Source organism: Falco biarmicus, chromosome 2, assembly GCF_023638135.1.
Source record: "Falco biarmicus isolate bFalBia1 chromosome 2, bFalBia1.pri, whole genome shotgun sequence".
Classification (NCBI taxonomy): Eukaryota; Metazoa; Chordata; class Aves; order Falconiformes; family Falconidae; genus Falco; species Falco biarmicus.
This window is the reverse complement of record NC_079289.1, coordinates 25,529,323-25,552,436: the sequence shown is the minus strand read 5'-3', so window position 1 is coordinate 25,552,436 and position 23,114 is coordinate 25,529,323. Positions and strand designations below refer to the sequence as shown.

The window sequence follows — 23,114 nt, the reverse complement described above, 5'->3', positions numbered from 1 at the left end:
ACAGAGCCCAGCACTGGTGGGCCATCTCTGGGGAAGGGGGCTCAGCTCCGTGTCTCTGTGGTCATTTCACCATCACTGAGCTAAAATTAAAAAGGAGCCTGGATGAATCTATACAAAAGAATTCAATCCAGGCAAGCACGCAGAAGCGTGCAGGAGCCAGAGCTGGCCTCAACTTGGAGCTAAAGCCAAGCTACAAATTGCCATTAACAAAACCTGATTCGGATTCAACCACTCGTTATTTTCCCATCTTGAAGTGGCCACCTCACTTGGTCCCTGCTGGCTAAAGACAGGCTAGCTTCAGCTGCTGCTCAGGCAGACCTTCAAACGGAGCAAGAGGCCTTTTTACAATGAAATTGCCTTGTGGAAGGGAAAACAACTGTCCTCTGGCTGTGCTTTTCCTATGATTAAGACATGCTTGACAATTCAGTTCTGTGCTTAGAGGAGGAATTTTCCAGTATCTCAGTAAAATTCTTCATCAAATAAAAGGTAAATAAAAACCATGTTTTTACAGACAGTTTTAGTGCCACAGAGGTAATATTGACAGAAGAGATAATGGAGTGCTTGGTGCAGCTGATGGAAAGGTGCAGATGGTTGTCCATATGGGGACAAGCAGATAACAAGAACAGGGAGTGTGTCACTGGGAGGCGCAGGAGGGGCTGCTTTTTCAGCTGGCTGCAAAATGGGCACTTCACACCTGTGAGTTCACTGGTATCTGGAAGAATCAGTTCAGCCTTCTGTTTAATTAAAAAAAAAAAAAATTAGGTGCAGTTTCACCTATTATGCTAGTTTCACCTATTTCAACTATTATGCTAGTTTTCACCTATTATGCTAGTTTCATTTACAGACTGCATTGCTGGGAGAGTTGATGGATCTATCATATGGAAGGAGAATGGGTGATATGCATTTAATCACAGGCAATAACCTTCTCATTTGGGCACTGAAAGTTGTTAAAGGGAAAAGTAACAGACCAAGAGGTGCATCCAAGTATGATTTTAATGGTACCACTTTCAGTTAGCATGGCAGACCCAAAGCAGGGAGCTGAAAAATATGAAGAAAACAATATGGCAAATCAGTTTCACCACGTCCCTCGGACAGAAGGACCCTCTCCTGGTCACAGGTGAACAAGAACCATCACTGTACTGCCCCGGGCTGCTGTAGCCACAGTGTCCTATGCTTCCCAGCCGTCGGTGCAGCTGCTCACACGTCTTGCCAGCAGCCTGTGTGCTGCTCACCAAGCCCCACCAGCACTGTGAGACACATTCAGGCATGTTCCAGTGTGCTGGACCTCTTGCAGAACATACCCTGCTTTTGCTAGAGACCTCTCCTAGACTCAGTCTCTGCGAGACAGGTGGACCCAGATTGGGAATGGGCACAAGGCTGTCCTCAGCAAGCAAAGCTGGATATTTCCCATGATTTTTATTGATGAGCTCTGAGGTTTATGCATTATGTGGGGCGGTGATGATTAATAATGGCATGTGTCGTCATCCTGAAATATGGAATTATTTGAAGGAAAAGAAAACCTATCACTATTAAAGAAAAATTAATTTGTTTCTTACAGGTGCTGTTTCAGAAGCTGTGTAAGGAAGAAGCAGGTAAGACACTGCATTACTTCTTGAAAGTTTCTTGGTGGCTTGTGTAGACATGCATGCGTTCATGGAGGACCCAGGGGAATCTCTGCTATTATATTCAGTGATTTAGTGCAGTTGCTGCGATCACTTCCATACCGTTTGTTCATGACATGGTGGTGTAGGATTTACGTGGTTCTTGGGAAAGCTCATAATTCAGGAACTTTCAAGTTCCACCTAGCAAGGTGAGTTCTGAAATAACAGGGATAAAGCCAAGCATTTGTTATTGGTGTCAGAATAGGACTAAAGGACTTGCCATGGCACTGGCAGGCATGAGGTGAGATGTACCTGAGTGCTTTTTCTGGCTCGGTGCTTGCACAGCAGTCGAGTCTGGCGAAGAGGCTGGTTACAGAGGCACATTTTCCAAAAGAAGTTACAGGCCACCCAGGGCTGTGTCCCCAGCGGCAGAGTCACGGTACCTGAATCACTCCTTAGCATGGGCTTGCTGGCCAGTTAATGTGGTTGTTAGTATTAACGGCATTAGTGAGTTTGACCATTATGGGGAAATTATTCAGCTGACATTCTGCGGGACACCATGATAAAAGCAGTAAGCAGAGTTAAAGACATGGATACCCTGAACCCCATGTTATGTGCCAGGAGCTGAGGAAAGGTTTGGATAGATGGATATACACACAGAGATCCTGATTCAGCAAAATACTTAACACACAATTAAACCCGCATTTGACGAAACCAATTCATTGCAACAGGGCGTAAGCAACTGCTTGGATGATTTGCTTAATTGAGGGTAAATGTCCTTATTAAATTGTAATGAAACACAATTAAGAAATACAGAGAAAAGAAACTGCTTCCCAGAATGTGGGTTACTGGAATTTAATAACAGCCCCACAGTTCTGCAAAAAGAAATGTCCCCAAAGTCTAAGTGAATTGTCATTCCCAGAAAAGCCTTTGCCAGCTAGAAATATTTCGGTCATAAAACAACTGACCTCTGGAGTCACCCATTTCCGACTGCTTTTTCTGTTTCATTAGCCAATATGTATGCAGTGTGTGTCAATTAAAATGAAAGCAATTGGACATTGTTGTTGTAATTATCCCTCTGTCCCTAGATGACTTAGTATCATTTTTTGGCCTGCAGGACTAGTTTAAGCTAGTTCGCTAACTCAGTAATTTCTTCTTGCTCGGAGTATCATCTGTCTCTGTTCTAAATTGCATCCTCAGTTCTTTCCAAGGGCCACCTTAACTCAGTTAGAAACAGATGAACGAAGCCTTTTGCAGCCGATGTCACTGATTCAGTGGCTCTGCTGGCGAATGTGCTGACTTAGCAAAATGCCAGAAACCCTGGCCTAGAAAACTCAGGCCTCTGTAGGCAATTTCACCTTTGTGTACTTAACATCAGGTCAACAAAACATGAAGGCTGTTGAGCATAGTGTAAATACAAGTCTTTTTATTCAAGTTCTGTGCACATCAACTTCTGCTTTATGACTTGTATGTGAATTTGTTCCATGATAGTATTTGCCAGGGAAACAAATGCCTGTGCTTTTCCAAACCTAAACAAATCCCATCAATTTTGAGATTGATTTAGCATTTTTTTTTATTGTTTTCATTGCTTTCATCAAAACCTCTCTGTGACATTGACAACTTGCTTTATAAAGAAAAGGAAAACACATCAATGGCACATACATTTTAAATAGAACTGATTATTTTAGCAGTGCTCCCATTTTTTACTGTGATTAATTTTGGAATTGTTTTACTTTTATGATTACATTAATTTTGTCACAAAAAGAGATAAAGTATAGGACCCATCTTTACAGTTGAACGTGATGGTTGAAAATTTGATAACTACGGGTGTGAAAGAAGGATGACAGGTCATTTTCTGACACAGTTTGGTCACTGAGGTGGAACTTTAATCATCGAAATCTAGCATATGAGAGAGCTGGTAATAAATTTATCATTAAAATGCTTCTGGCAGAAAATGCCCATTTCTTCAAACTGAACTATTTTACAGGAAAAGGTTAGCATCTGTTAATTTCTATTTCAAATAATTTCTGTAAAACAAGTGCACACTTTTTGACATATGACGATCTAAAAGTTTTCAGCTTTGAAACTTCTGGCTTTGAAATTTGTTACATTAAATCATTAAAAATAAAAAAGAGAAAACTATTTAAATTACAAAAAAGGCCAAATCTATGTCTTGGACTGAGGGACAGGGTTCCTTCTAGATTTGCAGTTCTTAAACATTTCTGATATTTTCTTGGCTTTCTGGATAAGAAATGTTTTTCTGTTTTGGAATTTCTTGCATGAGAAGAAAACTTGTCTTGCCCATATTGGTCATGCACAGAACACAGCACTCTTCTGCTCAAGATCATTTTCTGCACCACTTTCCTCTTACATTATCACTTCTTATTCTTTCTTATTCTCTTTTGTCATTTCTTCTTCCGACCTCTTTGTTGGGAAAAGCTCTCACAAACTAGAGCTCTCAAGGCCCAAAAGAGTAATTTCCTGGAGTACCTGGAATTACCTGCACATTACGTGGAGTAAGGTGGGTCACAGTGGGGCAGCACCCTGCCCTCCCCACCCTACAGCACCGGCCACTTTGGATAGAGACGGCTCCTCTAACCCTGTCCCAGCAGCAACTGGGGATGCACAGGGCAGCTCAGAGCTGCTGCAGCCAGGGTGGGGGCTCCTGAAGCCCTTTCCCCAGGGCTGAGCTGTTCTTGGCTTCTAGTTGTTCTCCACATAAGCCATATCTGAGTGAGAGAGGGAACACCACCACCCCCCCCTGCATTTTGAACTGTTGTTCTCTCGCTTGCATTTTATTTTACAGTTATTTGTTAGTTTATTTTACAGTTATTTAACAAAAAAAATGCAGTATTCTGGGGCTTCCATTCCCTGTATTTGTAATGGGTGCCTTGCGGTGTGTTAGGCAGGACACCTGAAATGTGTCCTAAGAAAAGCTGCAGCTGCACAGACCTCTCAGCCATCCCGGGGAACCTCCTTTGAAGTACAAGTTTGCTGGTGGTGTTGCTGCATGCTGCCCAGGCCTAGCACCATTATTTCCAGACATAATAACAATAGTACTTTTAACAGTGCATGCACTGGAAATAATGATGTTTTCACCATTAAAAAAAGTTGTGCATTAGGAAAAAATGTTAACTAATGATGTCAGTCTAGAGGCATCAATTTATTCTGCTTTCTGTTTTCTTTAATAGTGGCAGAGTGCAGCATGAGCCAGTGGCTCCCTGAGGACCAGGGACAGACATGGGACCAGGGTCAGGCACAGCTCCAGGATGGCCAGGCAGAGCCCTGGGGACAAAGATGGGCCAAGGATGGTATGGGATGCCAATCTGCAGGTCAGGTCCCATGGACAGGCAGAGCTGTGGCAGAGTGGGGGAACAGCCCTGCTGCAGCATCATGGGGCTGAGATGGACAGCCCTGGGTAGCGCTGAAATGGGGTTCCACAAAGACTTGTAAATTTATATATTTATAGAATTGCATACTACTAAGTAAGAGCAATGTTATTAGGAGTTAGACGTAGGCTGCAAACATGGTGTCACCCATGTAGTTAGCAAAGCGCAAGGGGTAGCTGCAAGACAGAATCAGCACTGTGGAGTGGAAAAGCTGGTTTTCATGTAAACAGGCTTGGTCTGTAGGTTAGCAAGTTGTCTGTTGGCTTTCTGTAGAAGCAGCAGACAGGACAGACAGGAAGATGATTCACACTTGTACTGCTTGTACATGATGGCATGAATAAGCAAGGTTTATGAATATGTAAAAAATATTCTGTAGCTTTGCTGAGATCTGTGAAAATGCAGGCTTCATCTACTGAACCCTACTTTCTCTGAGAATGAACATGGCTATCCTGGTGGTAACTGTGGTTCCAACCATTAAACCACCTTTCTATCGTCATTAATAGATGATGTCGTTAATAGGACTGCCTCAGTCCCATTGCCGTGCAATAGATCACTCTGTTCAAGTCATCGTCATCAATGCTTTTCTTCTCATATTGCCAGCTACATAACACCTAACCAGTCTGCACCACCTGCCTCTGTTCTGGACTTGTAGCCCAGGAGGTCCTAGTTGTCTGCTGTGGTACCACAGAGCACACGGTTAGCTGCTCCTCTTATCATCAGATTGCTGCTGGAATTTTAGATACCCTAGTGGTAGTCACTATTAAAACCTGGCTGACTGACACTATGCATCCTTACTATCTTCTAGTAATATCTCTTGTAAAAATCATTCCATTCCTCTTGAGCATTCTAGCTGCCAAATGTGTTTTAAAGTTATCACCATGTAGCTTGAGATGACTAACACAGAGCACACTTCATCGCTGACAGGGAAAATGAGCTTTTACTTTGCTGACAAAAATTTGAAGTCAGATTAAAAGCTGACACATCCTCTATTTTAGTGATATGTATGAAACACTATAAATATAGCAGCGTGCTCGTGTATTTGCTGATGCGTGGTAATGTAGTCTGTAGCAGAACAGCAACGGGCTGGCAAGGAAGGTGGTGCACTGCAGTAATATGATAAAATCCTCATGTGACCTTGGCCATCTCAGAAGTACTCTATGGATAATTGTCTGTCCTTGGCTGATACATTACAAAAATCAAGCAGAGGCAGTTGTGGTCCCAGGGCTTTAGTAAATAACCTGATCCTGCAATGTTTGTCCAGGCATAATGCTAATTGACTTCAAGGAGAGGTCTTCACAGTGTAAGAAACCAGAACTGTGCTGTATAGCAGCTGAATACGAACAACTGCCAACAAAGGGCTTGATTCTGGGAACTGAGAGGGAACTGCAGCTCCGTCTGGCTCTTGTTAGAAACTGCAGGTGCTTGATTCATCACAGGATCAAACCCATGTACAGTAGTTCCCCCTGATTACATATTTTTGTGTTTCCTTGGTCATATAATGTTTTGTGCTCATGTTTATATTTTACCTTTGCTGCAGTACCTGGGCAGGAGTTACGGGTTAATAGCACTGTGAACAGGGAAATGTTATAAACTGCTCTGGGATCTTTTGTCTTTCTCATGGGAAGATGGAGAAGGTGATCTGGTTTGGCCTTTCCCTTGCCATGGATGCTTGCCAAGTGTGCTGGAGGTGGAGCTGAGGCTGTGGCCATGAGCCCCCTTGTCCCATCCTCTGCAGGGGAGAGAAGCAGCTGAGTTAGACACTCTGCAGTCCCTTCCAAGACCTAGGCAGTACTCATGTCCCATGCTGTCATTGCTCCAGCTACAAGAGTTTACCCGAGATGAGAATCTGACCTTAAATAACTGGGGAAAATAAAACATCCTTATCCAACGGTCCCATGCATTTACTAGAAAGCAAAGTGGGGTCACTTTGACATGTTTCCAACCCGAAGTGGAGATGCTTATTTTGGACTGAAAAATAAACAGGCTGTTTTCCTCAGCAGTGGTATACTGAAAGTAAGCGAGTGAATAAACCCAGGTGTTTGGTGGCTTTGGCCTCTTAACTAGTTAGGCTTTGTATTGCTCAAATTAGAAGTAGGTAGACTTGGTGCTTGTCCTGCAATCAGTGCATCAGAGGGTCCTTTCATTTAGCTCCTGTTCTAAGTTCTGTGCAGTGCCAGTCTGGCTCCCAAAATAAGGCAGTGAGATTGCCTCTTCCTGCCTATATGTTCCTTTCATAATCAGAAATGATAGAACAAACCCCTTCTTTGTTCTTCTGAAAAGGCAAATCTTTGCTACTCAGCTCCTACCGATGCGTTGGAGCAGCTGAAGGCAAACTGTGTTCCTCAGCTCTCAAAGGCAAGAGTAAAACGAGAACCCTTGCTATATATATCTCAGGATATGGCTGTTTCTAAAAAAACCCAACAGATGTAGATTAAAAATACATATGTTTATTGTTTTATTATGTGAATTATAGACAAAAGCTTGATCTATTAAGGAATACTCTGAATTTTATATAATAACCTTCTGAAACAATGAAGCAGTAATGTATAAAGACACTTTATGCACATACTGATATTCAGTGTCATTCTAATTATCTTCCTCCGTTTCCCTGCTCCATAGTTCTTTCTGTAACTGATTTTCAGTCAGCATTCTTAGTAAGAAGGAAAAATATTGAAAAGGCTAGAGCCAGTAAATGTTAAAAATAAAATCTAGCCAATAGCTGTAGAAAATATAGGTGGTTTCAGGATTAAGGTGTTATAAAAATTTTACCTAAAAAGTCATTTTTTTACAGCTTGCACTCCTAAGGAGAGCTGAACTCTAGATAGCTGATAGATGAGCTTGGGTTTTTAACTGCTCTTGAGACATGACAGGAACCCTGCTGTAAATGGTGATCTAATGCAAATTGATAAATTGCTCTAAAGTTTTGCCTCTGTTGGAATTAAGGGGTGTTGATTTCCAGCAACGAAGGTCAGATAGGGAGCCATAGGATTCCCGAGTCATTTTCTTCTGTGACTGACCAAATGTCTGACAAAGGTTGTGGACAAACAGCCATATTCAGCTCCATTGCATCTGAGCAACCAACTTTCTTTAAAGTGGGGTTTTCCAAAAGTCATGGCAAAGGGCACATTTTGGCATTTAACATTTATTCAAAAAATAACAAGTGCCTGGAAAATTTTCATTGAATAATACAAAAAAAATCTAGTATACCTGTTTTTCTGTTTCAATTAGACCTTTCCCTCGGATTTCTCTGATAGCCACAATTCAAGCTAGGTCCTTGTATTTTATTTCATGGGCAAGGTTTAACTTCAAAAGTTTAATGGTTAGACATTTTAAATTATGCAAGCAGCAAAATAAATCTTTAGTGGTTTATAATGATAACTAAGCATTACAGCTCTGAAGCACACACAGATATAAAAATGAGCCACATAGTAGGAGCCTTTTGTTTTCACAGGAAGCATTTCTGATGGGTAGCAATTCCAGAAATTTTAGTGTTCTCCATTAGAAAACATTTCCCTCATGTAACAGTTCTCTAGGTTCAGTTCTTGATGCTTAACTATTTAGGATCAGTTCCTAAGGATTAAATTTTTGAGGTTTTGTGCTGTATCGGAGTGACACGTAGCTCCTCTTTGAAAGGCTCAGGACGCGAGATAGGTTCTGCGCTGTTTGCAAGTCAGGCAGGCCAACACAGGAATGCTTCTGGCTGGAGCATATGCTTAATGTAAGTTATTTGGGGCAGTAAAGCCAGCCAACAAAGCGGCCAGCTTCTGACCTTTTGCAAAGTAGGACCTTTTGTGGGACCATAGTCAGACCATGGCACTGTTCCATGCTGTTGAACAACCTGCTGTGGTGCAACCTCTGCTCAGAGGAGATGACCGTGGCACAAAAAGACACAGCACCTACGTAGCTGTGACCAGCTGTGGTCAGAGATACCAGTTTCCACTTCCATGAGAGACCTCCAGAGAGATGAAACCCTTCGCTGTTGCTTATGTTAGGATTGAACGCAAGGATCTCTAGGCACAAGCCTCAACACCTTGCAGTTAACTTGAAGGAAGTAACCACTGCGTAAGCTTCTCCCTAAATATGACGGGGCCACTAGAGGAGGACAAAGAGCTGTGTAGTGTTAATGTCAACTACAGGGGCACCTTCCTAAGAAACAGGAGAGTTGCTTTAGCAAGCTTTTCAAATGAAAACCATCCAGTCTCTGCCCTTCCTGTTCTCTGTATTAGATTCCATCCAGGCCAGCAAGTTGCTATGACAGAAATGCGCATAGAGATGCTGGTATTTACTGAGCACTCAGCACAAGGCAAAAACTAATTAGTAATTTCCACCATGCTGTCAAGCCACAGCTGAAGTGCAGCAATAGGAGGAGGCTGGAGTTGCATACAAACGCAAAAGACATGCCAAAGGCATCCCGTGTATAATTCTGTTGCAGATAATGGCATTTGTCAGTTGTGATTTTGGCTCTGTGTCCTTATGAAGGCAGAGCAATAAAAAAGGCAAGTTAGAGAAAGCAGATGGCCAAAAGGTTCCTTCAGACATGGGTATTATTAAGTGGATCGGAAACTGCTGTCCCAGCCTTGATGAAGTGTTGGCTTTTAACATGGGGTCTGAGAAGGTAATAGCTTTAGGCTTTTATTTGAAATTTGTTTGTATCAGGTACTGTCGTGGTTTAACCCCAGCTGGCAGCTCAGTACCGTGCAGCCATTCAGTCACTCCCCCCACAGCGGGATGGGGGAGAGGATCAGAAGAGTAAAAGTGAGAAAACTCGTGGGTTGAGATAGGTAAGTTTATAGGTGAGTTTATTAGGTAAAGCAGAAGCCACACAGGCAAGCAAAGCAAAACGAGGGATTCATTCCCCACTTCCCATGGGCAGGCAGGTGTTCAGCCATCCCCAGGACAGCAGGGCTCCATCACACGTAACGGTTACTTGGGATGACAAACGTCATCGCTCCAAACCTCCCGGCTTGCTCCTTCTTCCTCCGGCTATATACTCAGCTATACTCAGTGTGACATCATATGGCATGGAATATCCCTTTGGGCAGTTTGGGTCAGCTGTCCTGGCTGTGTCCCCTTCCAGTGTCCTGTGTCCCTTCAGCCCTCTGGCCGGCAGGGCCCGAGAAAGGGAAAGGTCCTTGACTTTAGTATAAACATCACCCAGCAACAACCAAACCCATCAGTGTGTTGTCAACATTGTTCTTACACCAAATCCAGAACACAGCCCTGCACCTGCTACTAAGAAGAAAATTAACTCTATCCCAGCTGAAACCAGGACGGGTACATACCTACCCTGGAGTATTTCTTGGTTCCCAAAGACTCTGTTATGTAAGGCTGGGATGTATGTCAGGGCAACTTTTTTTTTAAAGCAAAAGGACAAATTTTCCCCTGGTGTAATTCTTGTGAAAATCAATGGTTTTACATCAGTTTTACAGACTTAAGCATCAATTCAATGATGGATTAAAATTAAGCAGTATGACTGAACAGGTAAGAAGTTGCCCAGCACACACTGTGCAAGGCATAGGTCTGCATGACGATTGTTGTGCAGGTTTTTAGTACTAGCTGCAAATTTTAAAATAGGAAGGACAGACTGTGAAGTGTGCAATGTTTGAAATCTGGTTTGGATGACTTCTACATGGAAAAATAAAAGGGAATGCTGAATTTATTTTTAAGCAAAGTTGATGCAAAATTAATTTATTCCACAAATTACAGCAGGTAATTTTTGTTTTTAAAATTACTTGAACAGTTACAGTTGTCATTGTTAATAACTTTATTTTTCTGGAATTCTTAGTTTACCAGGAGTGTGAAGATTTCTCCTTACTTTAAATTCAATCCTCACTACAATATATGATTACATGTGATATGTGATTAACACTAAGATAACACTTGCTAGTGAGAAAAGCTTGCTTTTAGAAGTCAGGAAAATGCCCATCTGTAAGTATGACTGAAGTTACTAGCTTGGTTGAATGGTTTTCAATCCTGTGATTATCAATTTATTTTTAAATTGCCTTAATTCTGAGAAGTAAACCGATTCTAGCATCAAATCTTATAGGTTTATCATGTAGAATATTAAGGATTCTTCCTTTGTAGAACCTAATTTTGTACCAGCTGCAATCACTGGCAACTTGATGGTGTTAGGATTAGTCTCTTAATGACGCACTTATAGCTGTATAGAAATTGATTTATATCTGTAAAGAAAAAAAAGATACCCTCCGCTTTTCACAGCATTTCAGAATCAAACAACGCCTTTAAGGAGCTAAGGAAATGAGAAACTCGGGAACCTTATATTTCATAATATGTATATATTTCTTTTAGCAGTCTTGAAACTAATACTTACTTGGATAGCTAATTAAGTTACTTAATCTATAGAAAAATTGGAGAACAAGTGACTAAGGCCCAGGGTGTTGGGGGACCACTCTGCCAAAGACAGAAGGATCTGGGGTGCAAAAATAGGAGGAAGAGGCTCAGGACTATTTTTTCTGTGCGTGCTTCCCAAAGCAGTGGAGAGGGAATATGGAAAGGAATAATTACAACATCCTACAACTGACTGGTCTTCCTTACAGGCTTTCCCAGCAGTAATTGCCTTACTATCCATGCCAGCCTCCATCAAGAAAAGGCACTAGTTTTGATTTCCAGGGTATTTTAGTAGGCAAAGTGGGCACAAGAGCACAGGTACTCTGGCATCACTAGCAGACTGCTGATGTTGGCATCTGTTTTATAAACATATAGCACATAAAATTAGCCTTGCTTTTCACAGTTTCTTTTCTCATCTGCTTACGAACACATTGTTGAAATCTTCAATTTACAGTTCTCTGGACTCTCATTTGTTAATGAAAGTGCAAGACGAGTTGCCAAAGTTAAACTAAAGTTCTCCTGCTTTGTATTTTCACCTTTTTATAAGACAGACAGAACTGATGCAGTACACTCAACAGCTGGATGATGTATTGGAGAACTCAAAATATTCAGTAACATAAAGTACACCTTCTTGTTTGTGGCTTTTGTTACTGCGCTATTCTTCTATGGCCCCATAAACTTGGAATTTTTTAATCATAACAGCAACCATACAGGGATGATATCCAGAGTATTAAGCTACACGTAGGTAAATGAGTGTATACAGAAATATATGGGAATGCCTCTAACTTGCTGCAATGTGTATATGGAACACTGATGTAAACATAATATATTGTGCTTCCTTAGGTCTTGATAGAACCTGTGTCTTATGAGCACTGGGGAAGAAATACCTTTAATTTTCAAGTGTTCATTTGCAATGGCTATACTTCATGCTTACACAACACAATTTGGATGGGCACAGAGGAGTCATTTTCAGTGGTTTTGTTCTCTTGTGTTTGATCCTTCTTTTACCAAAGTCTGTGGCATACTGCCCTTGACAATGTCAACAGAGACCAAGTGGAGTGGTGAAGTACTGGAGTTCTGTTGCACAAGGGTGTGGGGTTGTCAAATATGCATCGCTGTCCTCTGGAAACCACAGAGCCACCTCTCTTTACAGTGCTGGGTTTGTTTCATCATGATCCTTTTAGATGTCACAGAAAAGCAGCTCCTGGTTTTTGGCAGGAAACAGTCCCCCACACTCACTTTAGACTCATTCCTTCTCTTTGCGTCCTCTCCTGTGAGCAAACCTTTGTCTAAGAAAGCGCATTTGTTTGGGCCAGGACCAGAGGCAGCTGATACTCAGCTTATTTTGATTGCCTGGCTGGTAGGGGTTGGGGAACAGATAATGTCAAGATTTCCTCTGCATTCCAGATCTGTTTTCCTCCTACAGTTAGCAGGCAGCGAGTGTGACTTTTCCCACTCAGCTTTTCCCACAGTCAGTAAGACTTATCTGACAACGGAGTTAGTGTCAACTGTCCAAAACTAACTAGGAGATATCTTCATTTCACCACTCCTGTGCTGTTATTGCTTATCACTGTCACTCTCCAACTTAAATGACTGGTTAATTTACAGACATACGGAGACAAATTCACTTCTGTTGCAGCTCTGTTGGTTCAGTGGAGTAATGCTGGGAACGAGTTTGGCTGTAGGTGTCTGAAAAACACAAGTGGTAGGAACGTGATACTAACAGAAGCAAGAGCAGTGCGACAGTCAAAAGAAAAAGGAAGCTCTGAGCTTTGGCAGGATTACCATTTCAGATTCCCGGAGTGTGATCCAACAAGGTGTTCACGTTTTACAGCTGGTGCCGCAAGAGAAAAGTTGTTATTCAACAGCAAAACAATTCCAGTGACCCCCACATCGAAATGTAACCCGTGTTAAAAAAGAACAAAAGGAGAAATAATTCATAGGATTTCAGAACACAATTCTATTGAGAATCATGAGGACAGTGCTTTTAAGTCTATTTAAGACTTTAAAAAAGACTTAGAGCGATACTGAAACATACTCAACCTGAGATTTTCAAAAGAGCCTACAATGGTTAAATATTGAAATCCTACTGAAATTCCACAGAAACAGGAATTGATACCTCCAGCTTTACCTACAGTCTTAGATGGCTTTCTGAGCACCCCTTCTGTCAATGTGGCAAGAGAGGCATTGTCAGAGGGTAACATCTTCAGCTGGATTAAGTCCTCTTCCACAGGTCTGCTGTAACACCTCTTCTACGCAGCTAGTTTGGGGTGGAATGAGTCACCCTCTGAGGGACAGCCCTCTCTGGCCCAGCTTCCCATCTCCCGCCGTTCTTTTTTAACTATGGGTGCCTAAAATTCAAGGAATAGGAATCTTACACCTATTGCTTTTGAAAATTTATTAGAATTTCTGATTCACAGATCAAGTTAAAATGAATGGTTGTAGAACTAGGCATTTAAAAGTTATGTTTAACTCAGATCATTCAATTAACCTGGACTAGCAGTGCAAATAGCCAGCAGTGTATCCAGAGCACTTTGTTCATTGCTCCATACACTTCTCTATACCACCCACATATCCTACCTACTTTTTTTTTTCTCTTACGGTCTTCTGGACTCCTCTGTCTCTGTTCATTTTCTCAGCATTTCCTTCTTTCAAAAGTCCAGTTTCAGTTTTCCTCCTTACTATTTCCACCCACTATTCAGTTTCCTCTTAAAGGCACTGCCACTTTACAGTCTGGTTACTCTCCTGCTCATGATGCCTTACAGTGGTCTTCCTTCTCTTTGTTCTGTCTCTCCTGTTGCCTCTACCCCATACCTCTATGTTCTCCAGAGCTTCTTAGTCCTCTCTGCTTCTCAGTGAAATGGGCATATTTCTCTCTGCAAGCTCTTTAAATCCATGCATAATACTATGTCTCTGCCCTTGCAATCAAAACAATTTCTTTCTTTTCCTTCTGCTGGTTAATGGAATTATCATCTATCTTGACATCACCTATGGGTTGTCTCCTTGACTGGCTGAGGATTAGCTGACTTTCTGGGCAGTGAGAAGCAAGGTTTATAAACTGAAGACCAAAAGCTGAACTTCCAGATTCCTGTTTATGCCTTTAAACAAATCACCTGATTTTCAGAAAGGATTTCAGAAGTGGCTGATGAGTGGTAACCACTTCTGAAAATCAGACAGCAACTTACCATGTAAAAATTAGGGATGTAATTTTAAAAATAATTAATATTTTGTGCTTGAGCAAAGTATTTCCAGACTTAATGCCCAGATGCGAGTGCATTCTGGAGTTGTCTTTGCAAATAAAGAGAGGAAGCACTGTCAGAAATGGATCTAAAAGTGAAGTGTTGGAATAGGTTCAGCTGTCCAAGGCAGCTAGAATGATACGCATATTTAAAGACGAAAAGAAGTCATTGTGGGCCGCAAAAACAATTACAGCTTCCCATATTAATTGTCACATATGTTTCTGAAAGAAACAAAGCAAGCAATAATATGCCCAGATGAGAACATAGATGTAGGATCCAGTATGGCTCTGTAAAAGACAAGAGAAAGACCTTTTGCACAGGAAAACAGGACGAGATAAAACTTATCTGGGTTTTCCAAATTAATATGCCAGAGATCTTCAAAACAGAGAGAAAATAACATCGGAAATCAGTGCGGGAAGGAAATTTTGGTCATAGAATATAAACTTTATGAAAGATCCAACAACACCCACATTAAACTTGTCAGTTTTCAGGATGAAGAGAGGCTAATAACATTTTGCCTAAAAGATTTTTACTAGGACAAGTGTCATTTAAAGCTTCATTATCTTGACAAGTGAGTGAACAGATGGCAAAATCTTTAGCAAACTCAAGATTTCCTAGGGTACTAAAGATTAGAAAGATTTCTGAGAACCAAATTCAAATCACCAAAGCAAGGTGATTTGACAGCCTCAAAGCAGATGGGGTTTCAATTTACCTAAGTGTGAGGTAATGCTCAGGAATGATCTGCAGTGTTCACTGATACTGCATACTTAATGAAGTGTTACCAGTTCAGAAAAATACCTAAGCAACATTATGGACAGTTTAATTAAAACAGCTCAGTGAAAACAGCTGTTCAATTTGCAGCGCTAGTCGTGAAAGCAAATAAACTGCTAATTTATATGAACCATAAAGAACAGCATTGATATTATTATAATGTCATCATATAAATTCAGGGAACTGTATCACAGTGATGTCCAGCATTGTCAACATTACAAAACTGTCTACAAAGAGAAACATTCAGAGAAGTCAGTGAAGGACGATATGCGGGGAAGATACAATCATTTTACTTAACTAATGAAAAAATGTTGTGGCACTAAATTCCTACTCACCTGTAAGTCATAGGGATATCCAATGACTGTAAGTTACAGAACAAGTAGTACCCTCAGGTGCTGCAACCTGTTTCCCCAATTAATGAGGATCATCAAATTGGCAAGAAATGGCGGGGTTTATGCTCACATACTCTTAAGCAGCATGGTGGGAGTGAACAGGGAAAGGGAAGTACCCACAATGGATGAAATTTTTCAGTGAAGCATATGGGAATTTTTACAATTACTTCAACACGTCAAGAACTTCACCGTTAATGTAAGATTGTCACTAGTGTTTGGTCCAAATTGTGGTGTTTGGTTTTTTGGGGTTTTTTTAAGAATTATTAGTGGGGTTCTTGTAGGAAGGGAAGCTGTCCCTGATGATTATTTGAGAAGACCCTGAGTTTCATCAGCTCTACGTTAGAAGGACAATTTATACCTATACTTCCCAGCTATAAAAGATGAGCTATAGGACAGGAGGGAGGGAGATAAATCCAAATCTGTTTAAGTCCTAGAGAAGGATAATGTTTTACAGATGAAATAGTATTCTTTATGACTTGACTGACAGCAAGATCTTCAGATCACTGCAAAACCATTTAGCAACATTTCAGAATAGAATTTGGGAATAGCCTCCAATATGAGGCATGAGACGACTAGGTTTTGGGTTTTGTATTTACTTCTTGTAATTTTTTCCCCTTTAGCAATACCATTCACTAAAATATGTTTAAGGCCTGAACTCTCAAACTATGTATCTGATAATTTTGAGCAAATTAACATCAAGGATTACTTAGTATAAATGTTCTCTGTCAGCTAAATGAACTGATTTGTCTCAAAAATTAACACTGTGTAAGATCCTGCTGAGTTATAATCCCTTTAGCACCTACTCTCCAAGCAACGTACATGGTTTTTGTGACGTAAATGATTCAAAAAATTTCCCTGAAACATAGAACAATCTCAGGTAATTACTACGGAACAGATTTATGTCAGCACAAAATGACAAAAAGCTGTTGAAGAGAGTGCATGATAGTAGTGTAAGTAAACAGTATGTGCAGCATCTGTACTGCAGCACCATAAAGGTGTTCTGACATCATTCATAAGAACTAATCTCACTAGAAACTATTGCAACTTTGTAACCAGCAATGCATCCAAACAAAATAACTTTTGCTTCCCTTGTCAAACAGTCTTGAATGTGTATCTCCTTCCTTTGTATGGCACTTAATTGAAGTCAAGGGGAATTTTGTTTGTGGAGTCCCAAAAAAGTGTCTATTAATAATATATTATAATAATGTATTATTTATATATAATATATATATATTAAAAAAACATAAGAGGGGAGTCAGGCCAGCTAGAATACAGTGCTCCAAGGGTGTACAAGGGTAAGGTAAAGCCTGCTGTGTTGTTTCTGGAATCAACTTTTCAAGTAATAATAAATAAAAAAGATGGCCTTTTCTGGAAAGCGAGTGGTGGCATTATCAGTAGAGAGCAGTGGCTGTGCCCTCTGTCATCATTTTGGTTACATCTCTGTACACATCAGCAGCTGATGGGGAAACACCTCCTCAGGCTTTCTCTGCCTTTGGCATGCTGGGGGGCAGCTACGGAGCAGTCCCTACTATTGCCTTTCTTGGGAATTAAGTTGCTTTACCAAGTACTGCTTTCAATCCCAAGAGAAAAGAAAAATATCTGAATATTTTCTAGCTTTCTCCCATGCTGTTTTATGTTACTATTGATGTAATAGTAATTTAATGTCACTATTAAAATTCAGTGCTGTGAAAGGCAAATGGATGCATAGCATATATTTTTTGTCTTATGCATGCAGAAATTGGAGTCTATTTGGAAGACAAGTTATGTGTTGTGTGGTGGACTATTTAATTTCTCACAGTTGAATTCTTTTACATAGACTATAATTACACAGCAGCATGTAAGTGCCTTCATAAAGTCTGCTGCCTACTGTGCAGTGACACCTTATAGCTTACCTCTCTGTGCGTACAAGTAGTATATTCCACATAAAAGTATAACGTAGCTTTCTTTCCAAGACACTGAATCTTGAATGAAATTATGGCATTATGCAAAGCTCCTCAACCTACATGCAAAAGGCAGGAAGAGTGTAAGCAAAACTGTGGTGAAGAGCTACAAATTTGGTGTCACAGGTATTTTTTTAGACTTGCAGTTCACAGCTGGGCTTTTGCCTACCTGATTATATGAAGCCATTACTGAAGCAACATTGGACGACTTTTGATAACTTTTTTCTCCAAAGCTTTCTGTAATGGTTTCAAAGGGCACTACTACAGGCCCATTCATGTTTCAACCAAAAAAAGTAAAACTCTCAGAGACTCACAGTAAACAGTTCTCTGCGTGCCTCTAAAAACTGGAACTGCAGTTGTTACTGCTGACTTGTTAATATAACACAGACATCGACATTTCCTGGTTACTGTAAACACTGAAATGCTTTTGGAGTTAATGGAATACAGGTGCTGCCTGACACTACCAAAATGTTCTCACAGAAACAGAGACATTTTTGGGTAGAAAGAGCTGCGGATCCACCTAGTCCAGCCCCTTCTTCACAGCATGAATATCCTGCTTCTCAGTGGGAATACCCAGATATGTTAAATGTCATGAAACAAGCATTCTTCCTAAGCTTAAGCTCCTTTATACTCACAGGAACGGCCATACCACTTAGTCTGCTGGAACAGAGAGTTCTGTAATGCCAGAGCTGGGTGATGGAGTGGACTTAGGCAGGCTCTGAGCCGGCTGGGAAACCTTCCCAACAGGGCTGTGGGAAATGATGCTTACAATCAAATCGTCACCAGCCTTCATTTCGAATGAGACTCAGACAATACTGCAAACATCCAGTTGGCCCTTCTTTACTGTGGAAGCAAGAAGAAATTTAAAATCATCCTGAATGATTCAAGATCCTGTAGAACTTTTTAGGTTAATAGGGGTTGGCTTGGGTCTCGGCCAAATTTTGATTCTGGTCATTATAATCTGCTTATCTGAAATTCTATCCCCTATTGCAACAGGCCACAACATTCTTCATTTCCTGTCCAAAAATATTAGTAGCGTTGCATTTCAAGTCTATTAAATATATATTTAAAAATCTGCTAAATAAGTTAAAATAGTAGCTGTGTGACCAGTAGTGAAAGAAGGTCTGTAAAAATCCGTAGCTTTCAATATATGCTTACTTGGCAATCTGCTCCCATCAGTCAGTAGCCTGATTACTAGGAAAGTGTGTGTGCACAGGAGTATTTGTGTATCTGAAAAAAGTTCTTACTCTTATAAGTAAATTGGTTTGGGGAACAGTTCAGTTGCGTTGTTGTTGGAACCTGTTGTCAAGATTGATCATGTTTTCCTGTGTAATCCAGGAGAGTTATAAAAAAAAGAACAAGCTCCCAGGTCTCTGAACCAATATCCAGATACGGCATGTGCTAAATTGCCACTGACTGCTGCAAGGCTTTTTTTTACACAAATGTTCCAATTATTTCTGCTGTGATGGTAATAACAGTTGGAAGTTTGGAAAAAAAATAATCTTGGTTTAGACAAGGTCCCAATACAATATTAAGGAAATGAGCACTTTGAGAGCAAAGAAAGACATAGTTCAGAATAATGTATTTTTGTCAAGCAACTAAAAAGGAGAGGAAAAATCAGACACCAGAAGCTGGAATGAGAAGAACAGGGACAATATTCTGTGCTGAGACATTTTGCGTTTCGTCATAGCTGCTCACTTTTTCAAGGGCGTTAATCACCTCAAAACTTCAAGCTCTGCTCCAGTAAAACTATATCTACACATATAAAATGTACTCCACTTTCCCAGTTGCTTAATCATTGAAGAACTGGCTATTTCTACAGCGACCAGCTTTGCCCAGGCCAAGCTTTCATATCTGCAACATACTACATTTTAAAGATGACCACAGAGCATCTTATGAAAGGGAGCGAAAGTTTCTTGGCACTTGGTTTGTTTTGCCCATTCTTCTCCCCTGCTATCTGAGAAATGTGCAAGAACTTCTGTTGCAGCAATTCTTCAGAATTTCAGCTGAAGTATCAGCTTTGTTTTCTACTGTTCAGTAGAAGAACTCTGTTTACTCAGACTATAATCCATCCATTTGTACTTACCATTGTGATGATTTGTACCACAGTTGCCTCCCTGTCCCCATTTTTACCATTCTCACAGATTAGAGCATCCTCCTACCTGTCACACAGGCCTTCCATCTGGAGTTCATCTTTCTCCTGTGACAAATTATACTGAGTTAAGGAGACAAGATTGGAGAAGTAGAGGGGTTATGAAAAAATAATCAGCAAGAGCTAGATACAACTAGGATGTGAGACAGAGGAAAGTCCAAGTTAAGTTTGGCCAGAATGTGAAAATCCTGCTCTATGGTAAAACCAGGAAAATGTCACTTATTTTCCAGAAAAATGACATTTTCTCTATTTTTTCTTCTGTAAGAAATGTCTTTCTTTTATTTTCTTTTTTTTCTTTTTTCTTCTCCCCCCCGAAAGAGTTTTCCAGTTGAAAATTTTTGGTTGGTCTATCAAAAACTTTCATCACATGTTTACCACCTCATCTTTGTTCTCACTTACTTTGCCTTGATAGACACAATCTGGTCCTCTTCAGTGCATCCCAAATGCAAATACTCTGGCAGTTAGTTCTCTGTTGTCACTATTCATTGCAGTTCATCCTGCATTTATGTTGCATCAAGTGGAGACTACTTGGCTCAAGGCTGAAGTTCCTTCCTTCTATTGCTTGTTCAATATTAAAAGCTTGATTCCCACAGTCTCTCGGTACAGGATGCCAGCTTTTGTTGTCTCCTCATTGCATTTTCAAACACACATTTGCATGCTTTCTCTAAAAGTGCCCTTCATGCTTGGGAGTCGGTCCTCTGAATATAAAAATATACCATATGAACCTCCTTGGAGGTCCTCTTGCTAACTCGCTTTGTGTCAGTGCCTCCAAAAACCAATTCTGGTGTGCTAACCCCAGTAGTTACTACACTGGCCAGTATTGTGTTATTGTTCTCTTGTACTCCACCCTTCCTACCCCAATTAGCTCTTCTCTTCACTGGTGTCTTGTTTTATATTTAGTTTGTAATCTCTTGAGGACAAAGACTGTACTTTTGCTACATTTGGTTTCTGGTTCTAAGTGCTTTGATAATACAGTTTAATAATAATTATAATAATTAATAATAATAATAATAATAATCCTCTGTGTGAAGAGAAGAAAAGCTTTATTCCCCACCATCCCCTCCATGCCAGTTTCAGCAAGGGAGAGGAAGCACAGTCAAACAGCAGATACTTTGTTACTGTAGTCTGTATCTGAGAGTACTTGGAGCCTTTTCACAGTGAGCACTGCAAGAAGTCCTGTTTATTTCAGCATTAATCGCTGTGAACAAAAGTGAAAGAATTTGGCCCAGACTAATGAAAGCCAGCAGTGCTCTGCTGTTGGCAGAGCGAGGAGTGATCCTTTCCCAGAGCTTCAGAAAGCTGAAATGGAGAAGGATGAACAGATAGGTGCCAATCTCTTGATAAATCAGGAAAGAGTGAAACTGCTTTATAATTGGTCCTCATTAAAGCTATCTTAAAATGATTATAATTTGCATATGTAAATAGCAAGTAAGGAAAGCATGCCAGGGACCAGGCTGGAACATTTTGTCCTCATTCATAATGATTCTTATTTTTTTCTATCCAAAATGTTTGTTTGTTTACTTAGATGTCAAAGAGGACACCTACTCCTATGCCCTTGGTGCTTTTCACATAACTTCAACCATAGAATTAGTATGCAATTCACTGCAGTCTGCTATTAGGAAAACCTCAAATCTTTTCTTCCCTTCCAGTGATAATTCAGACTTACAACATCACACTCAGGACATTTAGCCTGCGAGAGAAAACAAATTCCAGAGCTCTAGGACCCCCAAAGAGATAAAGATCATTGCCAAAGTTATAAATATCACTTGATTTATTTATATCTAGGCTGTCTGAGCTACTATTTGAAGTTACAAAAGCACAGCAACACCATTTTGAGTATAATAAACTTCAAGAAGCTTCATTAATTTACAGTCGGTTCCTGAAGAATTAGATGTATTATAGAATTTGGTATTGCAGTGATTAGCATCAGACTGCATCAGTGGTCCTGTAGTGCTAATTGGTTTCCTCTTTTGCTCTGTTATTGCTTTTTAAGAGATACAAGTGCAAGGAGCTTGTATCCACTAAACAGCACGTGGTAACCAAGGATGTACTCATCTCATATTTTCCTCTGCAAGACGTATCCGGTTTTGTTCTTCTACAAGCAGATAAATATTGTGAAGTGCTTCTGCTAACAAAAAAATCCTGTCTTACCATAATTAGGGACCAGAGGAAAAAAAGGAAAGGAGTTGTACTTATATCGTAGTGTTTCAGTAGTTTGCAAATAGCAGACCAAGATGTAGTCACTTTTCTCTTTCCTTAGGCCTGATTCTCTTCTTACCAGATGCATGGAAATTTTTACAGTGACTTTATTAGGACTAGATCAGGCTGCGTAATGGAATCTGTAACAAATTAAAAACACACTGCTAATTAGAGGCCAGATTATTATGTAGTATCAATTAACTTTGTGTTTAATTACCATGGTGATTGGGAGGAACTATAAATTGCTAAATATATAATTAGAACATCAGACTTCTGTGCCACAATGGCATCAGAGCATGGGTGTAATTAGCTTAGATTTCCCCCTCAACATTTTATATGCTTGCAAGGTTTTCAGACAGTCAAATACCACTTTAATTCCTGCCAATATTCTGTTATCAATAAGAAAAGATAAATATCATAGTTCAGCCTCTTTCAAGGCAACTGGGAATTTCATCCTTTCTGTTCATCATATACAGTGTTTTTGTTGCAATTATTCTGAGCAGAACCATTTTGGCGCGACTAGTATCAAGCAGGAAAACTGCTGTTTCTGTGGAAAATGTGCTTTCCTTTTCTTTCCCCCAGAAATGTTATCCATCTTGTTCAGGATGTCAGAATGTTTCATGCTGTAGACAAGAGCATTGATCAGTTGGTTACTTGCATACTGAAGCAACAGATGAAAATGTGTGGGGGGAGACCAGGACTTTACCATTTCTTCAAGCAGGTTGTGTAGAACAGCTCTTACTGTAACTGCTACGACTAGGTGTAATACATCAAAAATACCTGTGTTGGTAGCTTGACTTCCGAACAGCTGACAATGATTAAAAGCATAAAATAGGAATGGGCCAGTTGCTGCACAAGATACTTTCTCATTACTCAATAGCACTTTTTTCTTTGTGGAGAAAAGTATAGAAAATCTGATCGTGCTGCTGGATTTAGTTTTCCACAATAAACTACCTGAAATTAGTAAGATTTCTGTCAGTGCCTGCCAGAGTTTGGTCTAGGCTTGCCAGTTCAGTTCTGCTGCTGATTATCAGCTGTATCCCTGGATTTTATCTTAGTAACCTGCAGTGAGATAACTTGCTA

General features: G+C 40.3%; 1 protein-coding gene across 1 annotated transcript in view; it reads left to right on the top strand.

Annotated features, from left to right (window-relative positions):
- Nucleotides 1-23,114, top strand: part of STARD13 (StAR related lipid transfer domain containing 13) — a 295,778-nt gene that overhangs the window by 128,033 nt on the left and 144,631 nt on the right. Inside the window, exon 5 of the mRNA XM_056327534.1 lies at nucleotides 1,559-1,592. Coding sequence (XP_056183509.1) covers nucleotides 1,559-1,592 — 34 coding nt within the window. The remainder of the gene's footprint in view (nucleotides 1-1,558; nucleotides 1,593-23,114) is intronic.